We start from the raw sequence: 24,496 nt of genomic DNA, 5'->3' as shown, positions 1-24,496 counted from the left end.
TAAGTTCATTGATTCATTCACCTTCACCTTACCATTCTGAACTCCTTCCGGCAGCAGTAGCCTCTCCAGGCTGACTGAATGGCTACAGCAGACCTCCTCTGGTTCAGGAACTGCTTCCTAAGCAGACAGACATGGGAGGTGACAAACAACAGGTTATCTCTGTTGCTTCTTACGATAGTAGTAGAGAATAAGGTGGCTTTTTTTCCCTTTTAGGGGATGTCCACAGTCTGATGTCAGCCTTGTTTGCTGCAAAAATACTCATAGCAACTACAGACCAAATTAATTGCTGTGGTCAGAGAGCTCTGTAAGAACTGAAAACCCCTCACATCAAGACTGTTAACTTCCCCATCTAGTAACCTCTTTCTCTCTCTTTTGCTGCCAGGACAAGGAGCCCATCTGAGCAAGATGAACCTCAAGATGGTGCAAACTGTCACACTGCACCTGAAAAAGGCTCTGGTGGATTAAAAGTAAAAGCAAGCTGAGGCTTTTAGTTTGGATACTCTGTTGGATAGCAGGCAGAGTCTGAAAAGAAAAGAGGGAAGTTTTGGGGCATTTGTGTCATATTTTTTAGTTCTTCCTTCACTATGGTCAAGAGTATTTCTAAACCAAGCCAAGACTCAGTCCTATATCATGGTTCTGGTTGAGGGGTTACAAGATCCATGAGTACAAATCATGATGTAAAGTGTGTAATGAGGACAGACATTTATTTGACAGTGACTAAATTTCACTTCTGAAGATAACTAAACCAGACACAATGCAAGGATTAGGCATCTTTGGCAAAGAGGAAGACTAGTTAGTTTCCATCTGATTCTTGTCAACATCTTGTATCCAAGAAGCACCTAAATAAGAGAATTCTTGTAGCTCTGAGAAGGACACAGATTCCATAGGGATTTCCTGCTTTCCAGATGTCTACTGTTTACTAAAAATATTAGGAGCAAGTCCTCCTTTCAAACCTTCCTTTACATACATGCCACAGCCCTGCATTTTGAAAAACATCATGAAAATAACAAAACTGAGCCAAAACAAAATCTTTGTCCAACATCTGTGTAGATACACTGTGCTTTATTACATGATAAGCATGTAATTTAGGGCTGGTGGAAGGTATAGCCTGATACATTTCATACTCAAAAATGCTGCACAGAGTGTGTTAAGCTGCACCACAAAGATTAGCTACTTCAAAATAACATGAATCCCCTTCTGTAAGGTCACTGACCTGTCCTTCAATCCTCTCATCACCTTCTGGATAAGAAGAACCTTATCTGTGAGTACATTTTGGAGTTGCAGCTCCAATAGAGTGTCATGATGATCCTGTTAAAAGAAAGTGTGGATATGCCAGCTTAGCAGACTCACCTAAAACCTCTGGAAATGGGACATATGGTATGAAAGAGACCCAAAATCAGCATGATGTAGCATAATGTGACTAAAATGCATTTATGGGACTGCAGGAGGAAGAGTGCATACCACCCGACCAGACTTGGTCTAGCTATAGCCATAAACAAGCAAGAATCTGCCTGCAGCAAGACTATTTTCAGTTGGGGTTATGCTACAGGCAAGGTGGTCCTCAGCAACAGTGCACTGGTATCCTGTTCTTTTTTATGCTTTAACACATTGCACTGTTCTGTTTCAGCTGCAACCCTGTAGCACAGGAACAAAACCAGCCTCTCCTACATCAAACCCTCTCCACTGAATTATTTGGCTTTCAAGAACAAAGACCCACCCTCAGATTCAAGAGAGAGTTTGTAAGTCAACCCAGTCCTCCTTGGTTGCTCCTCTTGCACAAGCAGGCCAAGCTGTACTGTGAAGCATCCAGTTTTTCATGAGAAAAGACAATAAACTGTCTTTTTTACTTACTTTAAGGAAAATCTTGGTCCTTCCAACTTGCCAGCTTTCATCCTTGCCCAGCACTGCTTGGGAGATGCTGATGCAGCTCTGTCGAGTATCGTTCTTCAGCTGATGTGCAAAAGCATCATGATGTTAGGGCTTGGCTGTGAAACACAGCAACTGCTATGCAAGGATCTACTGCCCTGCATTCCAAAGGGTGAAGAGCAGAAACAGATGAGGTCTTGCACACCTCTGGGCTGGCAGTACCACGAATGAAAGTGGTTCAACTTAAATGGACAGGAAGAGGAGGGATGTGATTGCATGACTAAACATTCCAGAGTCAAGGTGTGAGGAGGACATCAGAGGCCTGAGAAATGTGTGATCACAGTAAAAAGCCATCTGAGGGCAATGGGAATGGGGATGGTGCCCTGCCTGGGATGTCTGTGAGGAGCAGGCCAAGGACAGCTGGACCTCAAAGCAACTCTGTTTTCAGCTCAGGTTGAAGGGAGTATTTAACTATTTAGCTATAATTACTGTGATAACAGTTCCTGTGATGACTTCTGTGCTGACAGCTCCTACAACTCTGCCAGCAGTAATTCAAGAACTTTCTACTGTGGGAAAGACTAAAGCCTCATAAGGAAAAGTTAGATTAGCCCTACACCATGTTTTTGCTTGCACACCTTTTGTCGAAGAGACCATGGCAGAAGAAATCTGTATCTCTCAAAGAACTCCTCAAAGCTGTAGCGGATGGGGTACCCAGCTTTCCTGATCTGAATGGTCTCCATCATCCCCGAATAGCGCAGCTGCTTGATACACAGCTCCCGATCAAACAGCTGAAAGGAAAACAGACAGGGAGGAGACTTAGCACTGAGAAAAGGTACACATGCACTATCCCTCAGAACATGTCTATTAACCTCCAGCCTCAGAGGGCCTGCAAAATGGCATAGTGTGCTTTTTCAAATTGTATTTTTCTTCTGTGCACTAAATTAATTCATTACAAGCATAAACAAGTCACCCCAAAGGATCTTCAATTTTGTGTACGTCAGCAGTAGAAACAGTCTGTTAACTTCAGTCTGGCTACCATTTTTTGTTCTAAAACTGCAATTTCAGTTGAATAGTGAATTCATCATATAATTCTGTAGGTGTGAATAGATGCATTAGCAACTTAGGCCCTTGGGCATACCATGCCAAGCACAGCAGGCATGCTGCTCTTTTCCTCTTATTATTGTTTAATCTTATCTGAGTTTAAAAGTTGGCTCACTAAGCCACATGCAGTGCTTCAAAAATTTTTAAATCACTTGACCGACACCATACAAGGTTTTAGAGTAGAATCAGGTCGAAATCCTCCAAGTCCCAGCCACATGTCCTAATGACAAATGGACTCTTCCTGGTATGTCAGATTAAGCCAAATCACCCCTCTCACAAACTTCCATAGCTCTCCTGTTCTCTCTCAGGCTATTTCATAGTATGATCATTGTTGATCCTGATGTTTTTTTGTTTGTTCCTATGTTGAGACACTACAGACTTTTCAGTTTTATCTTTATTGAAAAGGTGTCCATAACTCTACTCAGGAATACACCAGTGTGCTTTTTTGCAATCCATTACTCTATGGTGCTTTTTTGAGATGCTTTTGTAAATTAACTATGCTATATCCTCCTATTATGTTTATTGCAGGAATACCCTGTACTCCAGCTCTCCTTAGATGCAGCCAAGTACAACTATAAAATGTTACACAAAAACTGAGAGCCTTTTCTCATAACAAACTTTAAAGGTAAGACTTTGTATTGTTAGAACATTACCAGTGGTTTCTTGTAGTCATTTGGCTTGATGCAGCGGATGAAGTATGGCTGGCACTGCTCCAGGATTTTCATGAGCTTTTCCAGGGATTGCTTGAACTGTCCTCCCAGTGTCGAGAGCCGCTTGGTGGTATCCAAGCCCTGGGAAGAGAAAGCACATGCTGACTGCAACATCATTCACTCTCAGAGGCTAATTAATAAACCTGTGTATTTTTGTAAAATCTAACAGCATCACACAACCATCAGGAAAAAAAATATTTACCTACATGGGAGCTACACTGGTCACCTGCACCGTATTAATTTATGTTTATTCTTGTAAAGAAACCCCTCACTAAGTGCTTTCACCTACTTAGGCACTAAGTTCTAGGAGCAGGGGTGGCTGTGGTGGAAGTAATTCCACCCACAGGAGCCCACATGCACCTGGCTGTTCCAACCAAGGCTGTGTTTAGTGCCAGGCCTGGTTGCCAAGCTGTGATTCCTGGGAGTGTGCCTGAAAGCTTGGTGAGAAACAGCCACTCCCAAAGGAGGAATAAACTCTAGGCCAGATATTTTGCTGCCATCATAGCTAGGAATGCTAAAGATCCAGAACAGCCCATTCCTTAGGGATTAGGATGGCTGATCACCTTGTTCATTAATACTACAGCAAGCAGTGAAAAGGCAAACTTTTACTGGAGTATAAGTTTTGAGGTACTCCAGACTTCCCCAGCCTCTCTGACAGCACAGTTCCACCTGTCTTTTTCACACAAATTAGGCCAAAGTTTCTACATCTCAGTATGGGCACATTAAATTGCAGTGACAAGAGTACAGATTCCAAGTAACAAAAGGACTGCACTGGCCTTTTACATACAGGCAATGTGCTGATCAATCAGGGCCTGTTTGTTCGTCAGTTTGTTTGGGGGGTTTGGTCCATTGTGGGGTTGTTGGAATTTTTTCAAAGTAAATAATTTAAAGTCCAGTGGCTCCCCCTCACTTCCACGATCGTTAGGGTACCTCATCCTGCTGTTCTTGCTTCTAAAGTGCCCTTTTGAATACTCAGATTTCCACCCTCTGCTTTAGCAACAGGGCAAGGCTGCCCTCCAGTGATCAGTCATTTGTGTCTTTGGAAAACAGCTCCTGTCTCATTGCAGCTCTGATGCATCTTAGGGCTAGCAAGCACCCAAAGTGGGTATAATAACAATATATACATATTTTAGTGATTTTTACTCTCAGACCTTAGAGGCCTTTCTGCTGTACCATCAGTGGGATGGCCACACAAGGTCAAAGCCCATGCCCTCATGATCTCACACATGCAACATTGTTACAGCTGAATTTGTTGTTATGTTAATGGTGACTTTTCTCTTGTGGTGTGTCAGGAAAGGAACTCTGAGACCTCAGGACAAAAGAGTGTTTTCTGGCACATTGCTCATTATTCTTTTTTTGTAGCCTGCTTCTTAGGCTTCCCAATGGTGGTCCCATTTATTTGAACACCAACAGCTAATTTCTGTGCATTTTGACATAGGGTAGCCCACATTTGGTATTTCCTTTCTTGAGATGCTGCTTTAATTTTTTTCAATAACACAGCCTTATTTATAGGGACAAGGCCCATTAGAGCAATGTAAATACACCTGATATTTAATCTGGAGGTATTCATAGCATTTAAGAGATGCTAAGCCAGTTATCTGCTGCTTATACCACTTCTGACATTCTTTGCCCCCAGGATGTTTACCTGTCCATGGCCAGGTGTTCTGGACAGCAGAAAGCCACACTGGGACAAAGACAGAGGAAGAAAGGACAAGATCAGAAAACAATGCCAGGAGAATAGACAGATAACAGGTAAGATAGCAAGCTGATAGTTCTGTATCCTGACAGAAAAACTCAAAGATGTAAACAAGCAAAAGTACCTTCACATACTGGTGACACTACATAGCTAAATGTTCAGAAATCAAGGTATGTGGAAGTTGGAGCAGGACAGAGAACCTGAACTGTGCCCCACTCTGTTTTCTAGTCCACTGCACTTCACATCCTTATTTTCACTAGGCACAGACACAACAGGCTCAGTGGAGTCTGTGATAGTGACCCATCATGAACTCTGTCACACAGTGACATCCAGTCAGTGACAACATGTGGGGAGGCATCAGGACCCATGGTTCTGAAACAACTGCAGGCATGGCTACACAGCTGTCCAGGGTGCACACCTGCCTGACAGGGCTGACACTGCACTTGTTTACAGCATGAACACCAGACCCTGACTTTTCCTGCAGCCCCCTTGGCAGAAACAACTTGAATGAAAGAGATAGGGATTTGCAGAGAGAGTGCAAAAGAAAGAGGAGATCAAGAACAGCCAGAGGTGTATGGAAGGCAGGGGAAACTGGTTGTTTCTGCAAGACAGTGCCAGTAAACCAACCTTGTAGACCTGGTCAGATCCAAGATGCCGAATGGTCCCACGTCCCAGAATAGGTGGGGTTGTTTCCACCTGGAAAATCTCTCTCAGGAATTTGTTTTTGGAGGAATGGACCACTTGCATTACATTAGCACTCAGTGTGTCACGATTTTTCTCCAAGAAATCTATAGGATGGAAACAAAATTAGCCTGTCACCTCTGCTGCCTGGTGGCTCTAGCACCACTGTCTACCTAAAATCCACTTAATTTACACTAACTTGCAGATTGGTTTAGAATAATCCTTCTGACCTCCAGATCAACTTCAGATCAACACTACCCTGGAGAGCTACATATCCAGGTCATGCACCCATCCAGGGCAAGTCATGCCCTTCCCTTCACCTTCTGTATCCAGCAGAGACAGACTCACCTTTTGATTCATAAAAGACAACCCCAGCAAAGTGGTTGATGCCAAACTTGGTATCATGAACACTCTTAGGTGGGATGTAGACATTACTTTTACCATGGAGGGAATTGATTTTGACAAGCATGGTGGCATCTGTGCCCTAGAAACAAATACAGGTAAAAAAGGATGGTTAAGCAGATTGTCCCCAGCACTGACCTGTGCTCAGCAAACAAACAGAAGTGGTGCTCAGAGATAACAGAAGCTCAAATTCTGCCCTTATGTGTGTAGTAGATCTGGAGAAAGTGCCAACAGTATCTTTCCTTTTACATAGATCCCTGTCTCAAGCATCATGACAGAACACACCATCAAGCACAGGGCCTGGTGTTCTAGGGCTGTACACAAGTCCCTATAACATTACCAACATCACCAGATGGGCTGAGAATTTACCAGATCCTTGGACATCACAAGCAAAGCCCCCACCAATCTTCTCACACCCTGCTACCCAGGAAGCTGTAAGGGATGCCTCCTCCTCCTCCTGGGCAGGCACAGTTCTTCTTGCACTCCCCAGCTGGTGCAAGACTCAGAGATCCCTGGAGGAATCCCTGAGCAGATCCCAGCCAGCATGCCCAGACCATGAGTTCCAGAGGCTAGGCAGTCAGCTGGGTGCTTCTCTTCAAGGGGTGCCATCATGATGCCATCCCCTCATGGGCCATGTGAGCTCTCTGCACTCACCTGCACCCAGAGCAGTGGGGGCTTTGCTCTCAGAAGTCATGTGCTCTGGGAATCATGGAAGAGGAGCCTTCCTGATCTGTGGGACCACCCTCTTCTTAGGGAAGAAAGGGGAAAGCTGTCTGCCTGTACATGATCCTCTAGTTACCTGAAGGACTACAAATGAGCTGAGGCGGGGGCTTGCTTTTCTGGACACCCTCCATTGTCATCTGATTCCTGCACCAACACTCCAGTTTAGCCTCACCATGCTCTGCAGACTATGAAAATGCTCTACAGGGATGTCTGAGATCAGACCTCTGTTCTTCTGTTTGTGATGACTGACCTCTGCAGAATAACATTTCACAGAACCACAGAATCATGGCAGATAACAGCCACAGCCTTTTCCTCATGCACTAAGCAGGTCACCTTGTCATGGAAGATCAGATTGGTCAAGCAGGGCCTTTGCTGGGCCTGATCAACTTGTTGCTCTGTACCTGCCCTGTGATGGTGCTCAAATGATCTGTTTATGACCTTCCCTGGCACCAAGGTTAGCTGCTAGGCCTGTAGTTCCCCTCCAGTTCCTCACTATGGTGACATTGCTCAATTAAGTCTGTCAGCAAGGGGAAGAAAGAGCAAGCTGCAGCCCAGACCAACAACAGAACAATACTCAAACAATAAACAATTTCAAAGATTTCCCAAGAAGTCCTTGTAAAATGATCCAGACTCCTTCCCTTCTCTGTCTGGAACTGTAAGAGTTTCAACAGCAAGGCACCAGGAAGAGCACATTCCAGCAGAGAGTGAAGCAGTTGTGTAGTGAGCTAATTTGAAAGAAACATCTATGGGGAGACGATATTGCCTCTCCTAACGTATCTCAAAGCCACTTCTGCATTTCTGTGTGTCTAAGCCCAAGTGTTACCTGAGAGCTGTGTGCAAAGCCAGGCATTATGAGTGAAACCAGGAATTTACCTTTGGGAACCTGCTCTCTTCATCAATGAGGGAGATGATATTCATGGGCTTGAGTGCAATGACTTCCAGAGCCTGGTGGTTATCAGTGAAGTCAATGTTGTTCCAGGCAATGTGCTCTGCAATATATTCCTCTTGCTCCAGCTTGAAGACATGGTGCACAAAGAACTGCTGAAGGTGCTCATTTGCAATGTTAATGCACAGCTGCTCAAAGCTGGGGAAGAACAAGATGAAAGAAAGCCCATGGTCATCCTTGGCCAGTGCTGCACTGCTCTCTGTTACTTGTTTAGCCTCTGCATTAAATGCATTCCAGATACAGCACTGCCACATTCCACAGTGCTGTGACCACCATCACTGCACATTGCCAACCTCAGCAATACAAGGAGGCATTTTCTGCTGTGGCAAAGACCAGCAGCAATGAGCCAGCTGATGACTGATTTTTGCTGAGTAGACAAGAAAAAATCTTTATGTCTTTCAAGAAGCTCCAGAGATAAAGGGGAACATGTAACTGTGAAAATCACTTACGAGCATGTGACATGTTTCTGCTTGCACTGGCACTACCACTTGTTTTATTATTTACTCCTTTATGCTGCACCTGAGTATCATAGCCTCATACTTGCTGTGGCACACTGTGTGTGCCTCTGGGATGCTCACCACAGTGAGGACCCATGGGGACTGCAGGTCTTGGGAACAGCACAAAATAACGGGAGAGAACACAAAAGATAGAAGACAGACTGTAGAGATCCTAGATTCTGTTCCAGAAGTCACTGAGGAACATTATGTGGCTGAAGGCCAGAAAATTCCTCGGGATCTGGAATAGACAAGTGCTATGGCTGCACTAAAATGAAGGCTAGGGAAGGAGGCAGAAATATGATCAAGACTGAAGAAAAATGGAATCTGCATGATCAAAACTGGGAAAATCCAGTAATGGAATTCTCTCCATTATTCTGAGAATCAGGATAATGATTAAAGAGCATGTGTCTGTTTTTTTGTTCTTCCCCTTTACATCAGCTGCTTTTCAGCTTCCTATTGCATTGCATCTGGAGCTTCCTACCTGTTGTTGCTGAAGTTTTCAAACCCAAAAATGTCCAGCAGTCCAATGGATTGATGTCTGTCTTTAGGCTTCTGAGAAGCTGGGTTGAAAATGGCTGAGTTGATTTTGTTCACAATCCACAAGAATATCCGTCCATATATACCCTGAGAAAAAAAATGAAAGAGGAATTGGAGCCCATCATTGGAGAGTTTGGATGTAACTTACTGCTTGCTATTGTGCTGTCAAGCTGTGCCTGAGAACTGCAAGGGCCTGGAGCCCTCTGGGTTAATGTTAATCACATAGGGCTCCTCAGCCAGGAAGAAAGACAGCTCTGAAAGCATCCCCAGTGTTTAAACAGGGAAGCTGTGAGCACCAGTACCTTCACAAAGGCATCCTTCCCATTGGCAGCTTGAACCACATTCAGAGGCCTGGACACACTTTCTCCTCGGACAATGATGGAGAGGTTTGTGAGGCTGTTCTGGAGTTCACTAGAGTCCACCTGGAGAAACAGTCATGGCAACCTGGTCATTCCAGGTGAACAAAGGAAATCCAGCAAAGTCTGTATCAGGAGGAGGACTATGACAAACTGCTTGTCTAGCAGCATCCACTGGCAACTTGCTGTCCCATTTAAAGGTCTCCCAGCTTGGAGAGACATCTGCAACAGCATGACTGGAGTGTCAGCAGGACAGAGGCAACATTGCCTGTTGAATGTTCATTCCTACATAAACTCCAGAGTCGTGCTCTGCCAGTGAGCTGATGGAACAAGGGAGGAGGAAGAACCAGCAGCAGAAGATGAGAGTCCATTACCTCGAGCAGCTTGGTGGCGATGGAGAAGTGCGGGGAGTCTATCACATCAGAGCAGTCCAGGTTGTCGTACACGGCCGCTGCAAGGAAGAAACAGCCAGTCTCAGGGAGAACCATCACTGTTGTTAATGTGGCTGTATTTCTGTGACCCCATAACACTGGGAAGGTACTCAGTTCTTGTTTGAAACTGACAGGTTTGGTGGTTTTACCAAGGAGGGTCCTGATTTCACCTGGATCCTGGGATCTTCAGGGCTCTCTCATGCCTAGAACGTCAGGCTAAAAACAGCAGCCAAGCTGACAAGGTTATTCATTTAAAATAGTAACTTGGGGATCTGGGGAAGTGATATCTGACTCCAGAAAATATGTTTCTGGAAATATTTTTCCTGCGTATCTGACTTGTGGGAAATCAGACAACGAAGAGGAATACTAGAAATTCCTAATTTTAGTAGTCAGGATTAATCCAAAGAATCCACCTGTAATCTCTGTATTGGGCCTGCTGCATCACAAAGTGAAGAGTTCTTTTCTAAAATGTGAAAGCTTTTGGCATGTGCTGGTGGGTCACACTGCCACACTGTGCCTGTCCATTCCTATGCAGGTGAGTGCACCTATGCATGTGAGTGTTCAGCAGACTTAAGCAGAGGATGACTGCTATTATCTCCAAGGCAAACATCACTCCTGTGTTCTCTGGCCTGTGAGGAACAACAATCAGCAAATGTAGCATGGGATTATATTCTGTTGTTTCATTTGTGTGATAAGGGCCATGGAGACCTGACGGTATGACAAAATAATAATACGATGCTGTTTTTCAAAACACATAGCAGTGGAGTCACAAATCAGAATTTCATGGTGCTTATCTGCCTGCCCTTCCAACTCTGTTCACCTGTTAATACAGGTCAGAGCAGCACAACCTAATCTGTGCAGGGAAGTACCTTTACCATGAAGTCTGAGGAAAGGTAAGCCCAGGCAAGGCTGAATTTACCTTGGAACTCTACATTGCCTAGGTGCAGGATGGCAGCCAGCAGCTTGCTGATGTCCCAGTGCTCAGAGTCTGAGAACATGAGGATCTTCATGGCCGAGCGGATGTGGGCATAATCCTTGGCGTCGTTCCGGCTGTCGCAGGACGTGCAGTTACCCTGCAAGCACCGCACCAGCAGGTGAGGAACATCCTCCTGCTACCCGGACAAGGACGAAAGCACGTGCAGACTGACAAGCCTTTGTACACAGGGTGGCTATCCTGTGAGTCCTCAAGGATACAAGGTAAAAACCTATTTAGATGTTCTATATCCTCTTCCTGTGATTGTATCTTCCTTCATATTTTCTCTCAAAAAGATGCATTAACAGAGGGCTCAGTAATGCATTTATCCAGGGTAGGCTGAATACTGAGGAAGCCAAAAGGAAAAGCTGATGGGAAGGCTGCTCTAGAGCATAGAAGGACAGGAAGCTTTGACAAGGTTATCTACATTTACAAGGCCATGCCTGTTTCTTTGGTTTCTTCTCTCTGCCATGTCAATGGAAAATTAAGAGCCCTAATCCCGAATGAAAGCAAGTCAGGTTGGATAAGTACTAGAAGGCAGATCTCAAAATAAAAATATTAGGTCCTAGTGGAAGGCAAATGGAAGCATCCAAGGCAGCATCAGAAGCTCCTTCATCAAAGCCTGCACAGCAGGTCCTATGATGCTGCTCCTGATAAAAACTATTTTCAGCCATAACAGAGATGAGGAAATGCCTTTTTTACCCCTGCCATTTCTGACAAAATAGTGTGATGATTATAAAAATGAAATATTCCTAGTCATTTCAGTTTACAGTATGTAAAGATGCCAGCTTGTACCAACAGCTGATCTTTACAAAATCATGGGTATGTTCTCCTTTAATCCAATCCTCTTATTTCAGTATCACAGTGCCCTACTGCTGACCAAGGGGCCTTTTCATGGAATGGCCAATAGGCTAATTGCACTAATGGCACTCATCAGCTTTGCTGCAAGATCACTGCTCTTTTGAAAACATTACATTTGAAAAAAATCTCTACAACTTTATTGGTTTTGCTTTTGAGACCCCAAAACCAGACTTGTTTTCATTTCCTAGAAATTAGATGCCCACCTCCATCTAATTTCAGTAGAGGCAGGACTTAAACATATTCTTCCCACAGCTGTAGAACAGCCCAAATCTAACCAGCTGGCATATTTAATGTGAGGTATATACACAGGCTAAAGGATAGGCTTTTCATCGTGACTTTCATGTCCTAAACCATTCAATTAGCTATTTTCAAAAACCTCACCTATGAAGATCCCACTTCTGCCACAATGGCATCATAACTCATGGTCATTAGCATCAGTCATAGGAGGTTATGCTGAATGCCAGCTGCCTGCATTATGTATATAAGATATATTAGATATAAGGAATAGGATTCTTATTAATTTCCTCTAAGGTATGTATATGTGATTACTGTTCTCCCTGGCATGAGATCCCTTGCATTCCTTTGAAATCTGAGTGTCTGTGAAAGTGGGGGATGTTGTCCACATTGTGTTTTAAGATGTCCTTAATATTGCTTAAGTCTGACTTTGACAGAAAGCTTTGACCTGCCACAAGCTGCTTCCCACTGGTGGACAATACAATAAGTGTCTGAAACTGATGCTCACAGCACTTTTGGCATTACTGTTTCTGGTACTTTAAGGGAAGGACTGTTCATGTTTGGTAACTACCAGCTGCAACTCCTAGTGATTGTAATTGCTTGCTGTAAGAAGCAAATGGCATAGGGATATTAGAAAATAAAGCAGAGATTATTACCATAGTGAGATAAGTGTACTCTGAAGCAGTGCCCAGATTCAGCATCTTTTTCTGCTCTGTATTCATCCCCATTAGCATGCAGTAGAAGATGTGATAGTTCCTCTCCTCTGGAGCCTAAAAATAAAAGAAATAGGCCAATGGGCAGCCTTTCCAGGATAAGCTTCTAACACAAGAACAGGCAGAACATACCCCTGCCAGTGCCCTCACCTGCCGGCAGACCCGGGACTTCTCCAGGAGGAACTGTTCTATCCGGGCTCCTTCTATCACACCACTCTGGTTGAAGTGGATATCAATGTATTTCCCAAAGCGGCTTGAATTGTCATTTCGAATTGTCTTGGCATTTCCAAAAGCTGATGGGCAAGGCACAGAGACAGTATCTGTATTGCAGTTCATGAACATCAAGCCTATTTTTTTCCCCTTCTAATTTGCTGTTAGTATTTTACACATTGTGTTCCAAATGACAGCGCTGAGAAGCACTGGAGAATGTCTTGTCTCAGTCTGTCTCCTGAAGAGAGGGGCAGGCATACTGTGCACCCAGATAATTGGGTCCTAAAAGACATATTCAAATGATCCAAATGTGGTCTACATCTGGCCAGCCAAGAGATCTGGGCAAGTCTGAAGACCTCCAGAATGATTTACTGGGAACATGTTGATCCCTGTACAGAGAAAGATGGGTGTCTCAGGGAGCTCCCCTTTAGATACACCTATGCTTGGCCAGTCACTTTGTCACTGTCTAGGGCAAATGCCAAACCAGGGGGCTTTGCCTTGGGCTCTGCAGTCCCAAGGACTCTTGTGCTCCTGGCAGTTCCAGGGTTATACTACAGAGGCAACTCCTCCTACAACATGAGAGCAAAGCTGCTGTGGACTGCATGGGAACATGGCAGAAAAGTATAGAGAACATCTACAGTGCATCACCAGTGTTTAAGGGGGTTACCAGTTAAGCAGATACAATGGTGCAAGGATCTGTTTCTGATTCATTTTATCCTGCGAGAAATGTGGTAAATCAGCCATGTTTGCTAAGTAACCCACCTTCCAGAATGGGGTTGGCCTCTAGGATTTGCTGCTCTATCCAGGAATGCTGGCCACTGACAGCTGCCAGAAACTGAAGTATTAGCTTTGTACTTTCAGTTTTACCAGCTCCAGATTCTCCACTGCAGTAAGAAAAAAAGATCATTACAGGCTTCCTAATTTTTTTTAGTAATGTGGCAGACCAAGTTAAAAAAAAAAAAAACCAAAACATTTCCATTTAAGTTTATCCTGTGAATGGCAGATAAGACTGTCTTTCACAGAGGGCCAGAAAATTTGAGTCTTTCATCATCTTATTTGCTCAAATTTAAGTTGTCAAACTTAGGCTGAGAACTAAATTCTCCCACCAATTAAAAACAAGCAAATCCATGGAAGACATTCTGTACCTATGCAAATTAAATGACCACTTGCTTATCTTCTTTATTGCACTACCAGATTGTCACTGCTAGCGTTAGCACATCAGCTGAGTTGACTCAGCTATAATCAGATACTATTGCAATGAGATAATCTGGTTCTTCACATTGATGACAAAAAGAAAATGGATTCTTTATAGGAGGAAGAAATCTTCCATCCACCTTTGGGTTAGCAGAGGTTATTTCTCTTGAGGAAATGTCTAGCCTTGGAAAATACATGTAACATAAATATTCTGTCTCCAAGGTAAAAGATAGCCCTATATCACACACACTCAGGTGTTATGTTTCTGTATGTAGTGACCACATGCAGAATGTACAACCACATTGAAAGACTCTGAGGGAAAACAATGGGCTTTGGAAACTCTTTGATTTTCTTTTACCTTTTCCCGTCCTAACTGAAAATGAAGGAGCAGGGAAGAAAATATTTCCTTCCCATTGTCTCTAGTTTTATCTGTGCCCTTCCATTTGGAATGTCTGGAGACCTTCCTGTGTCCACCTGTGTCCACAAGGTGCCCCAAACCATGCCAGACTTGGCTTCTGCTATTTGTCCTCTACAAGTCCATTCACCTGATCACACAGCACTGGTCTCTCTTATTCCTCTTCATATTGAAGTAACAGTTATCTGCAATGGCAAAGACATGAGGTGGAAGCTCTCCAATCCTCTTGTTACAGTAGAGTCTGATCTGATCCACCGTGTAGAGGGGCAGCAGCTGGTATGGATTCACTGCTACAAGGATTGATCCTGTGTAAGTCTGGAAAACAGTTGTGAGGATTATTGCTATAGCCAACGTGCAAACAAGAATACAACCAAAGCCACTTGCAGTATAAATCTAAACAGAGGCAGGAGGGAAGCCTGGGAGATGATAGCACTTGGTGAGGCTGAGAGCCCAGTTCCTCACTATCAGCTGCTGTTGAACACCCCAGGATAAGGAGGGGTTTACCCAAGGAAGAATGCTAGGTGTAATCTCCTTGCTAAATGGCAGCTCAGTTCTCTGTCTCAAGCTGAAGCACACAGAAGGCCAATTTAACCTGGCACTTTGGTGTTCTCATGAGGTGTTTTGCAGTGTTTTGTTAAGCTGCTTTTGTATTCTAATGCAGATGTAGCTGAACTTTGCTAATGGGCCAAGTTATAGTTGTGCTATTCATACAATGATTTAGAAACATTTGTATACAGCAACACCAGTGAAATGAAGGAGGCTGTTGAAGGCTGTGGAGATGCAAGACAATAATATTGTTTGAAAACTAAATGAAACAAATGCAGGCTGCTAGAGTTTATTATAATAGGTCTATCCACACACCTTGTTAACTGTAACTGTAGGATATATAAAATCAGTCTTTTTTAACACTAAATATCATCACACTTATGTTGTAAGAGGCAGCTTCTCTCCAGTACTGTAATGGGAGGCAATATATAATATTATATAATACAATATGGGAGGCAAAGCATGGAAAAACCTGAATATTAATTATAATATTACAAACTGGAAACTGAGGAAAAAAGAAAATAAAATTGCCAAATTTCCCAGTTACAGATAAAACCTGTAATGGACAAAATATCCAGATTTATTCATTAGCCATCTTATTACATCAAAATCAAGTAAATGTTGGCTTGAACTGGGGGACAATTGAAATCATGTCACTGCATACTAGTTAGGCTGATCCTCCAGGTAATAGCAGCAGTAAGCTGTAACATGAGCTGGATTTAGTTCACTCTCAGTGGCTGGTGGCAATGATTGCTCTGGGAGAAAGTAAGTGAAGTCACTACCTGTGCCAGCACTGTGACTGAGGGGCAGCCAAAGTACTTGAGTGAAAGAAGAGAACAACTGTGTTGTGTCTCCTTGGCACCCTCAGTCATTAAAGAAGTCAGAGGGCCCTGTGTGTGAAAGGCTCACAGGCTGCTCAAGTCACTTGTTAAATGTAGAAGCCATTCCTGGAAGTGACCTGGCTGTCCCTGGAAGTGACTGTGGCACTCACATAGATTTTGTGCTCCTGGTGTCGGATGAGGAGGTTGTGCACCATGCCAGCTTCATGGAGGTCCCCGAGGCGGATCATGTCCTCTACCCCCTGCACAGAGGAGGGGTGCATCAGGTGCACCATGTGCATATTCCGAGCTGTGATCCAGTGTTCCTGACAAAGGCAAGGCACAGACTTTAATGTGTGATGCTGTGGCTCAGAGACAAACAAAGGAGAGCTGGGTAAGACTAGAGTGAGCTTCAGCACAATACATGCTCAAGCAAGCATGTTCCAACACACAGGGGACTGGCCTACAGGAATTAACTGGTTTAAAACAAAATGATTTAAAACACTGAATTAAACCATTCAGGTGAGTTCTGAACAGCACCAATTTTAACACTGCTCACAGTGCAACTCTGTCATCACAGGCAGAACATTGTATGAGGTAGGGATGAACTGATTTCAGTGGGATGATGTTTCCACCTAAAACTTCACCAAATTTAGGGATTGGAGCCCATCCATTTCCTTTTCCTAGCCATGTAGATATAACCTCTATCTTAGGAAGCTCCAGGATGGTCACCTGGAGATGCCAGGTGACCATCCTGTACTTGCCTTATTTCTGTAGTCTTTCTTTCAGTATATCCTACCTATATCAAAGTCAGACCACCTGGATAGATGGAGCTTTGGTCTGACCCAACAGGACCTTCTTTTGTATTTTGTACTTTTACATTTCATGTTAATCTTTTACAGAAGGTTATAGCATAGCCCACCTTGCCTTCATCATCCTCCAGCAAAATCCGTCCTGAGTCAGATTCCTTCACAACTGCCCCAATTGGGACATTAAATTCACTGTTTGGTTGAGTGTCCAGCCACACATGATCACCCTGGGGAGAAAAAAGCTACTGTCAAGTACAGTGACATACTTGATGCCATATAGCTCACAGGCAAACACCTCTTGGTCTTCCTTTTTTAGTTATTTGATTTCTACAGCAGTGTTTAACTGGGTAAGTTCTTACTGCTTGCAGGCAGTACATTCACAGACCTCTGAATTCTACTCCCAGCTCCACAACTGATCTGGAACATGACTTAGGACAAGTCATCAAACCCAGCTGTCTCACAAGAGGAAATGAGACTTTTCCCAAGGACAGCAATAATGCACTCCAGTACCTCTCAGAAGCTGTTGGGGTCTTAGTGAATGCTGGGGAACTGGCTTGGCAGCCTCACATGAGCTATGATATTTTCTCAGAAGAGATTCTTGAGAACATAGACTTTACCAGGAAAGAGAAAAACAAACAAACATATGTACATACTGGATGCCTGGAAATGTGGAGGCCTCCATTACGATAAATTTTAGATATATATTTTTCCTGTTATAGCTGAAATGTGAGTCCATCCATGATCTCTCTTAGAAAAGAAAGCCACCAACATTCTTTATCCTGCCCAGTTCCTCTCTTCACATAGGTAGAGGCTTGTCAACATCTGGCACCTCTGCAGAGCAAGCAAGAACCTGCTCTGCTGTGCCTGGAGGAAGGGGTGAGCCACAGCTGCCCTTTCCTAGGAATGAGCAACATCTTGGTGTTGCCTGTACCAGTGTCCTCGTTATACTTCCCTACTCCAGGCCCTCAAGAACACCTTCTCTTGCTCCAGTCCCTAATGCAGATTCAAACAGAAAGAGGGAATAAAAACTGAACAGAGTTGTAGATCAGTGCACTTTGTAGCTGTGTCTTGTCATATACAACTTTTGTTACACACCATAGCACTGATTGTCATAGTTTCAATGTTTTTACTGAAAAAAAATTCTTTTTCCTCTCAAAATATTTTTTGGCTTACATTTAAAACCAAACAACCAATGTAAAGCATCCATAAGCATTGCACAAGATTATGAAGAATGTTGCAGACTATCAGCTCTTATTTGTGTTGAATAAAACTCCAAAGGTAATTTGTGCCACACCTTGTGACAGAGGTCACCTCTCAACAAGAGGATAGCCTGGTGAGGCAAGACATCTGCTGCCCTAGTCTAGGCTGAAATTATTTTATACCTTCTTGATACTGGGTTATTGCAACTTTCTCTTGATTGAACCATGATGGTAAGGTAATCTTCCTCCTCTGGGCCTCAGACTAATCACTCAATCAGAAAAAAGAGTAGGACTTACCTTTCTGAAAACCACCATTATGTTTCAGATCACTGTATGTAACCTGCATGCCAAGAACATAATGTTAGGTCAGAAAAGGGCTTTGATGAGAACAGACAGTGGGGTTTCCTTGCAAAAAAATAACATCAAAATATCTTGAAATAATTTTGTTAAAGCAGAAAAGATCATTAAGATAAACCCAGTGTAGAAACAATGACACCATCTGCAAAGAACCTGCAGCACTGGGGTGGTGCTCTGAGTTCTACCACATAACTCTTAGCTCTTAGCCCTAAGGATTTCACTGGGCACATTTTCATACCAAATAGTTCTCTCAGTCAAGTGCTAGGCACAATAATTGTCTGAACTTCAAGGTTGGCCTACTAATAAAAAGACTCCACAGTGCAATGTGATTTGATGCACAAGAGTTACCTTTAGCTGTTCTATTGACCCAGCAGTTCAGTGGCTATCCCAGACACACAGGTTTAATTCATACTTTGCAAGCTGAATTCCCTCAGACCCTCCAGTTTGAACCCACCACCAAACAGAAATGGAGGCCTAGAGTTCACGTTCCTTGGCTGGAATGGGAGGGATTGCAATCAAGGCATGAACAGCAAAATAAGGGACTGGAGGGAACCACAATAAAATTAGGAACTCACTACCAAGAACATAACAGCCAAAATATCAGCAACCAGAGATCTACAGCAGTGCTTTAACTAAGGGATGATGCAGTTTAGGCTGTCCTAACCAAGAAACTAATATCTTCAAAGCAACTTTCTGTCGCACAGAGCTGGATTTTGGGAGTGATTCCACAACTAGGATGATTTGCCAGCTGGTCTTTCATATTCTGTGATTCTTATGGCAAAGTCCTCACATTCTTATTCAGGACTCGGAGGCAGGACCTATGTATCAGCTTCAGCACTGAGAGGGCCTGTGGCTGTGAGTGGTGCAGGGTGGCACAGAAGCACAGTCCTTGGGAAACATAGGCTAAAGATGGGCCACAGTCACTGATTCACAACTGACAAGCAGTTTTTCACCTGCACCAGAAAGCAGAATATGGCAAAAGAGGAGAAATGTTGCCCCCGAACAAGGAGGGAGTGGCAGATGCAAGCACAGAGACAGCCATAGAGTGTCACACCAAAGGGACAGCTGTCTCTGGATCCGGTCTGACAGCAGCCACAAGCAGACGTGTAGGGAGGAGATCCCATATAATCCCAGGATATGCAGTTCCAACATTTCAAATTCTTATTCCCAGAGAAGCCATAAGTGGACACCCCCTGTACCTGGTTGCATGGCCACTTCCTGGCCAAGCCTGGCTCTCTCTTCTGTTTCTCTTGACAAAGTAATGCTGCACTATAAACCAAACTGCACCCCACAGGATGGGAATTTACCTCTCCAGAAGAAATCTTCACTGTGTGGCTTTTGCAGCTCAGGTCCCTCTTTTTCATAAGCGTTGACATAAGAAGGGAAAGGAAGGTGAAACTGGCCCTGGTGCCATTAAGTTCCAGTTCTCCACTGCACAAAGGAGGAAATGACTGAAGCATGGTTATTTATTACAGGACTTTGCTCCCAGTTCAGTGTATATGTCACTTCCAGGTCAGGTGTTCCAGTGAGCATGAAGGCTAACACTTGCTTGAGTGAAACTTAAACTTCAGTCTCTCCACTGGGCCTTTCAGATTTCTGGAAAGCACTCCCAGAATAAAATCCTTTAGCATCTGGTCTTATCCTGCTCCAACATGACTGACTTCCCCAGGACTATCTCTCACCCTGTTGTGTATGAAGAAAATCAGACCCTCATCTCTTCACCAAAACCTCTCCTTGGTTTTCCATAGCTCTTTTCTGCAAGAAAATGCCCATCAGTCTGTGTTCTGTCTGGTCTGTGTTTCACAGTACCTCAGACCAAAACTAACTTATCACATTTAACTGAAATTCATACACACACCCATATAATGGGACAAAATGTCCTGGTTTCAGTATCATTAATTTATGTCTCAACAAATGCTGTCCCTGTGTTCCAGAATCTAGGTGCATGTTAACTCCCTATTTTTCTACTTCTCTCTTCCCAAAATAGGAGAGGATGAGCAAGAGCTTTCTTCTTTCTATTGGCTCCATATGTACTCTCTGTGTCCTTCTTGCAAGTCTGGTAAAATTCCAGTATGGGAAAGAAACAGAAGTGTAGTACATCTGTAGAGAGGCAGATACAGGTTTTCTCCAGCCAGAGCAAGAACTCAGGAATCAAGCACATTCCAGCCCTCATGATGAGCCCAAACACTGAAGATGAGATTTTTCCATGCACCTTAACTCAGCAGTGTCACCTTCCTCCAGGGCCCTGTGCACAACACTGTGCACTAGTCTGTGTACTCACTATTGAACATGCAAATGTAAATGTGGAATAATTGTGAGCATGTGCTAGCTCACCTAACACCCTAATTCTTATTTTCCTGTTTCCTGGGTTCACTGTATAAAGGGACCCCTGCTGTAACTCCACATCCAAGCCAGAGGTAAGTATTCATGCATGGCAATAAATAGTTGGGAGTAGCCTGTGTTTATCAACATCACATATTTGTGTTTTAATGTCAGCCTCCTTACCTGAGTTTTTGTTTAAGTCTTACAGCAGCAGATACAAATGCAGAAATAAAATGTAGGCCCTTTAGAGCTCAGAGACTTTTGGAGAGAAGCAGAAAGCCACAGAGAGCTTTCTTCAAGTTTCTACCTGTGCAAGTCATTCCTACTCAAAGATTTTGTTCTTTGGCAGACAGCAAACATTCTTTTTTGATACAGCTTGTGATTAACATAATTCCAAGTACTGGTTTTATTAGGTAAAGGTCAAATAGTGGCAAAGAAATCAAAGTACATACCTTTATACTACCAAGGCAGATATCTAAACCCAAAGCTTTTTGTATAATTGAACAAAAAAATGCCAAGCATATTTCTTCAGAAAACAAAACATACCTGCTGAAATTCCAAATGGAGCCTGTTTGGGGGCAGAGAATCTCATTCTAAAATTAAATACATTTTTAACACTTTTGCCCAAGACACAGTGTGTGTGCTACTTCAGAGAGAAGTACAGGATATATTCCTATAGACACTGTACTAGATGGAATCATAGGGAAATCAAGGTCATCTGAAAGAAAAGTACAACTCGTTGTACAGCTGAAATATGCACTAGAAGGAGATGTTGATTTCCACAGCTGACATACTGAAGAGGTAGAAAACAAAAGCTGAGGGAGCAGGCACTTGATATACCAAGGGGAAGCAGCCAAGATGCTCTGTGCAGCACATGCAGCTAATGAGATGAGCAGGCTAAAGGTGCCTCCAGAGAAGGACCTGTGAGTGCACAGGGGCAGCTCAGGTTTGGCAGGCACTGAGCTGTGCAAACGGGGAAAGACAGGAGAGGAACTTGCCAGGAATGAGCAACGCAATGTACTGCTGAACACAGAGTTTGGTGAGGGACTGTGCAGGGCACAGGAACATTTGTAGTGGTAATTAGGGATAATCTGTGGCATGGTCTATGCTGATCAATTGTTGTAAGCTTTCCTTTAAGCAAATTGCTGATGGTGAAGATTGTGACATTACAGCTTAAGTAATAAAGCTCAAAAAATTATTAAGTACGTAGCAAGACACTGCCACAGGCTGCCCAGAGAAGCCATGGCTGCCCCATCCCTGGAAGTGTCCAAGGCCAGGTTGGACTGGGCTTGGAGCAACCTGGGATATGGAAGGTGCCCCTGTTACAGTGGAACTGGATGAGCTTTAAGGTCCCTTCCAATCTAAACCACTCTGTGATTCTATGATGAATGCTGCACCGAGAAAAGCAACAAAATAAAATTGGATGAACCCTGGTGAATTTAATCCTGCTGTTGTTCAAAGTAATAGGTCTGTCCGGATAGACATGTGTTAACAAAACTGCCTCTTCCTGACACTTCCGAATTAAGAGATTGATGTCAGGATCAAAGGGTTTAATTTGCACATGGCATTACCTTTCATATTTTCTCTCCAGCTAAATCAAAGTGGCTTTGTCACTTCTGCAGCAGGTCCTGGGTACCAAACATCATTTTATGTTAAACTAGTTATTTCTCTGAGGTTTCTGAAGCGAGGTGGATTGGGTGTAACAATTTGCAATTTAAACTGTTCATTCAGCAGTCCTCTTGCCTACATTAACCTGCTTCCCTTCCTTTAAGCAGATTTGTAGCTCTAAGTCACTGATGTCTGTTAACCCTGAAAGGGGCAGTGCAGGAAACAAACTAAATAAGAAGTACATACCATTAAAGGATTTCCAAGGGCATCGCATGGTTTTCTTGAGCATTCTGTTCCTCAGGGAAAGGCTTATTTCATTCCAGCCTGTTCATGGAGTTGCACAGTGAGGCAGACTGGCAGGGCTCTGGGATCTGTGTCATTACACACCTTCACACATGCCAAGTGGGCGCTGCTTACGCTGCTTGGTAGAAGACAGGTCATTCTCCCCCACTGTGCAATCCCATTACGGTCTGACTGTCACTCCATCCTTCCTTTTGGAAAGCAGCCAGGATGGTATTACAAGAGTATGTTACAGACTGCTGCTGCCAAGCTCTGGCTCATGAGGAACAAAGGCATGTGCAGGTTAGTGTGCACACACACGTTACCTGCAGCACGAGGGCTGGAATGGAGGCACAGTTATTCAGCATCCATGAGGTGAGGTTGTTTCAGACCCAGTGCTCCCTCTCCTGGGTGATGCATGTGGCGTGTCACAAGTAGATTAGGAGGTTTCATTTCAGAAAGATTGGAATTCATAACAACTAGGAAGAAACCTCTGTGCCTCCTTCCACTCTCAGTAAATGCACAAAATCTCTAATCTTTTATCAGTGCTGCCTCAGTGCATCTGGAATTTGGGACTCACCATCACTGCAGAACATGACACATATCTATAAAGGACTAATTTCCAAGCTAGACTATCATCATACTCTGATCCTCTTGGAACTTTAGTATGGGATAGATTTCTGTGTTTTCTAGGCACCTTGGTACACTTTTCAGGTACCCTGGTACAGATTATTCAACAAGGATTTTTGGGGTTTTTTTTGTTCGCTTCTATTTATGTTCTCCCTTTTCAATTATTTTCTGTTACACTACTCCCATGTTATTTCCTTATTCCTTTATTTGTTGTGTTGTAAAGTTTTCATCCTGCCTTCTATTTAGTCAGTTGTGTAAAGTCATTCAATTTCTTTATGGAAGTCAGAGAAGTGCAATGACAGGAGCCTCCCATCACATACTGCTACATGGGCCTGCTCCTTCCAGAAAAGATGTCAGTGAAACCACACAGTGCAAAGATCTAAAAGAAGTAAAAATCATATGGGAAGAGGAAAAAAGGACATGATACCATTAAGAGTGTGGTCCTGAGACTCACTTAAGGATCTTTGTGGCTATCTGGAAAAGACCAGAGCAGTAGAGCTGTAAACAGAGACATTATCTGTGTTTTATGGAAGCTTCTTTCAGGGGAAAAAAAAAAAAGGTTTCCTCCATTTTTGCTAAGAATTTAGAATTGTATCTGAGAAACATCTGACTCCACTGCCACTTTCTCCTTCTAGGTGTTTCACTGTAGAAGATGTTGAGTAATGACTCAGTCCTGAGAGTTAGCTGTCTTTAGCCTGGTACACTGAACTCCCTGCGTGAAACTGTGCTTGTTGCTGGACAGAAAATGTTGGTTAATAATGGCTTAACCTCTCTGCCATCTACTCCAAGGTGCCTCTAGCACAGAAGAATTAGACTAATTTTGCCTGAATACTCAACTTACTAAATTTTGATGGCTCTGAACAAGGGTGCATCATGCAGAATTAGAAAGGTCACTGTTGTTATGAAATAGACCAGATGACAGGGGCAGCAATTTTCTATCTGTCTGATATTGACCTGTATTTCCCTAAAAAATGAAGGTGCTTTTATGACAGACTGAGGGGCAGGTCACCAGTACCATATGCAATTATTAGACTCATCATTTTGAAATGCTGCAGGAATGACAGCAGCCATCCCTAATAACCCTCAGCTAGCATATCATGTGCATGCCAAATACATGAGTAATGCTACTATTCAGAGGATAGGGGCTATTGAAACAGAACACAACAATCCCTGAAAAACACCAGCCTTGTTTTGCCCTGCCCGGGTTTACTCCGGAAGTCACCATCCCCCGGGAGCTCAGGGTGAACTTTCAGTCAATCCTGAAAGGCTAAATCTGGAGAAACCACCCACACATGAACTAGATTGAACTGGAGCTCAGCCAGGACAGCCAGGCCTCAATTTGCTGTGAGAACCTGTCCTTCCTTTCCATGGCCATGGTGGGT

General features: G+C 43.5%; 1 protein-coding gene across 1 annotated transcript in view; it reads right to left on the bottom strand.

Annotated features, from left to right (window-relative positions):
* Positions 1–18,233, bottom strand: part of MYO7B (myosin VIIB) — a 45,610-nt gene extending 27,377 nt beyond the window's left edge. The window contains exons 1-19 of the mRNA XM_066556580.1: positions 18,216–18,233; positions 16,833–16,946; positions 16,084–16,236; positions 14,677–14,861; positions 13,700–13,821; positions 12,878–13,020; positions 12,671–12,784; positions 10,866–11,019; positions 9,890–9,966; positions 9,462–9,581; positions 9,104–9,246; positions 8,053–8,263; positions 6,403–6,538; positions 6,001–6,161; positions 3,621–3,758; positions 2,502–2,654; positions 1,852–1,950; positions 1,214–1,308; positions 33–117 (exon numbers count right to left, since the gene is read on the bottom strand). Coding sequence (XP_066412677.1) covers positions 33–117; positions 1,214–1,308; positions 1,852–1,950; positions 2,502–2,654; positions 3,621–3,758; positions 6,001–6,161; positions 6,403–6,538; positions 8,053–8,263; positions 9,104–9,246; positions 9,462–9,581; positions 9,890–9,966; positions 10,866–11,019; positions 12,671–12,784; positions 12,878–13,020; positions 13,700–13,821; positions 14,677–14,861; positions 16,084–16,236; positions 16,833–16,946; positions 18,216–18,233 — 2,421 coding nt within the window. The remainder of the gene's footprint in view (positions 1–32; positions 118–1,213; positions 1,309–1,851; positions 1,951–2,501; positions 2,655–3,620; positions 3,759–6,000; positions 6,162–6,402; positions 6,539–8,052; positions 8,264–9,103; positions 9,247–9,461; positions 9,582–9,889; positions 9,967–10,865; positions 11,020–12,670; positions 12,785–12,877; positions 13,021–13,699; positions 13,822–14,676; positions 14,862–16,083; positions 16,237–16,832; positions 16,947–18,215) is intronic.
* Between the last annotated feature and the right edge of the window lie 6,263 nt (positions 18,234–24,496).

The sequence above is a fragment of the Molothrus aeneus genome, chromosome 10, assembly GCF_037042795.1.
Source record: "Molothrus aeneus isolate 106 chromosome 10, BPBGC_Maene_1.0, whole genome shotgun sequence".
NCBI classification, from domain to species: Eukaryota; Metazoa; Chordata; class Aves; order Passeriformes; family Icteridae; genus Molothrus; species Molothrus aeneus.
This window is presented reverse-complemented; position numbering and strand designations above follow the sequence as displayed.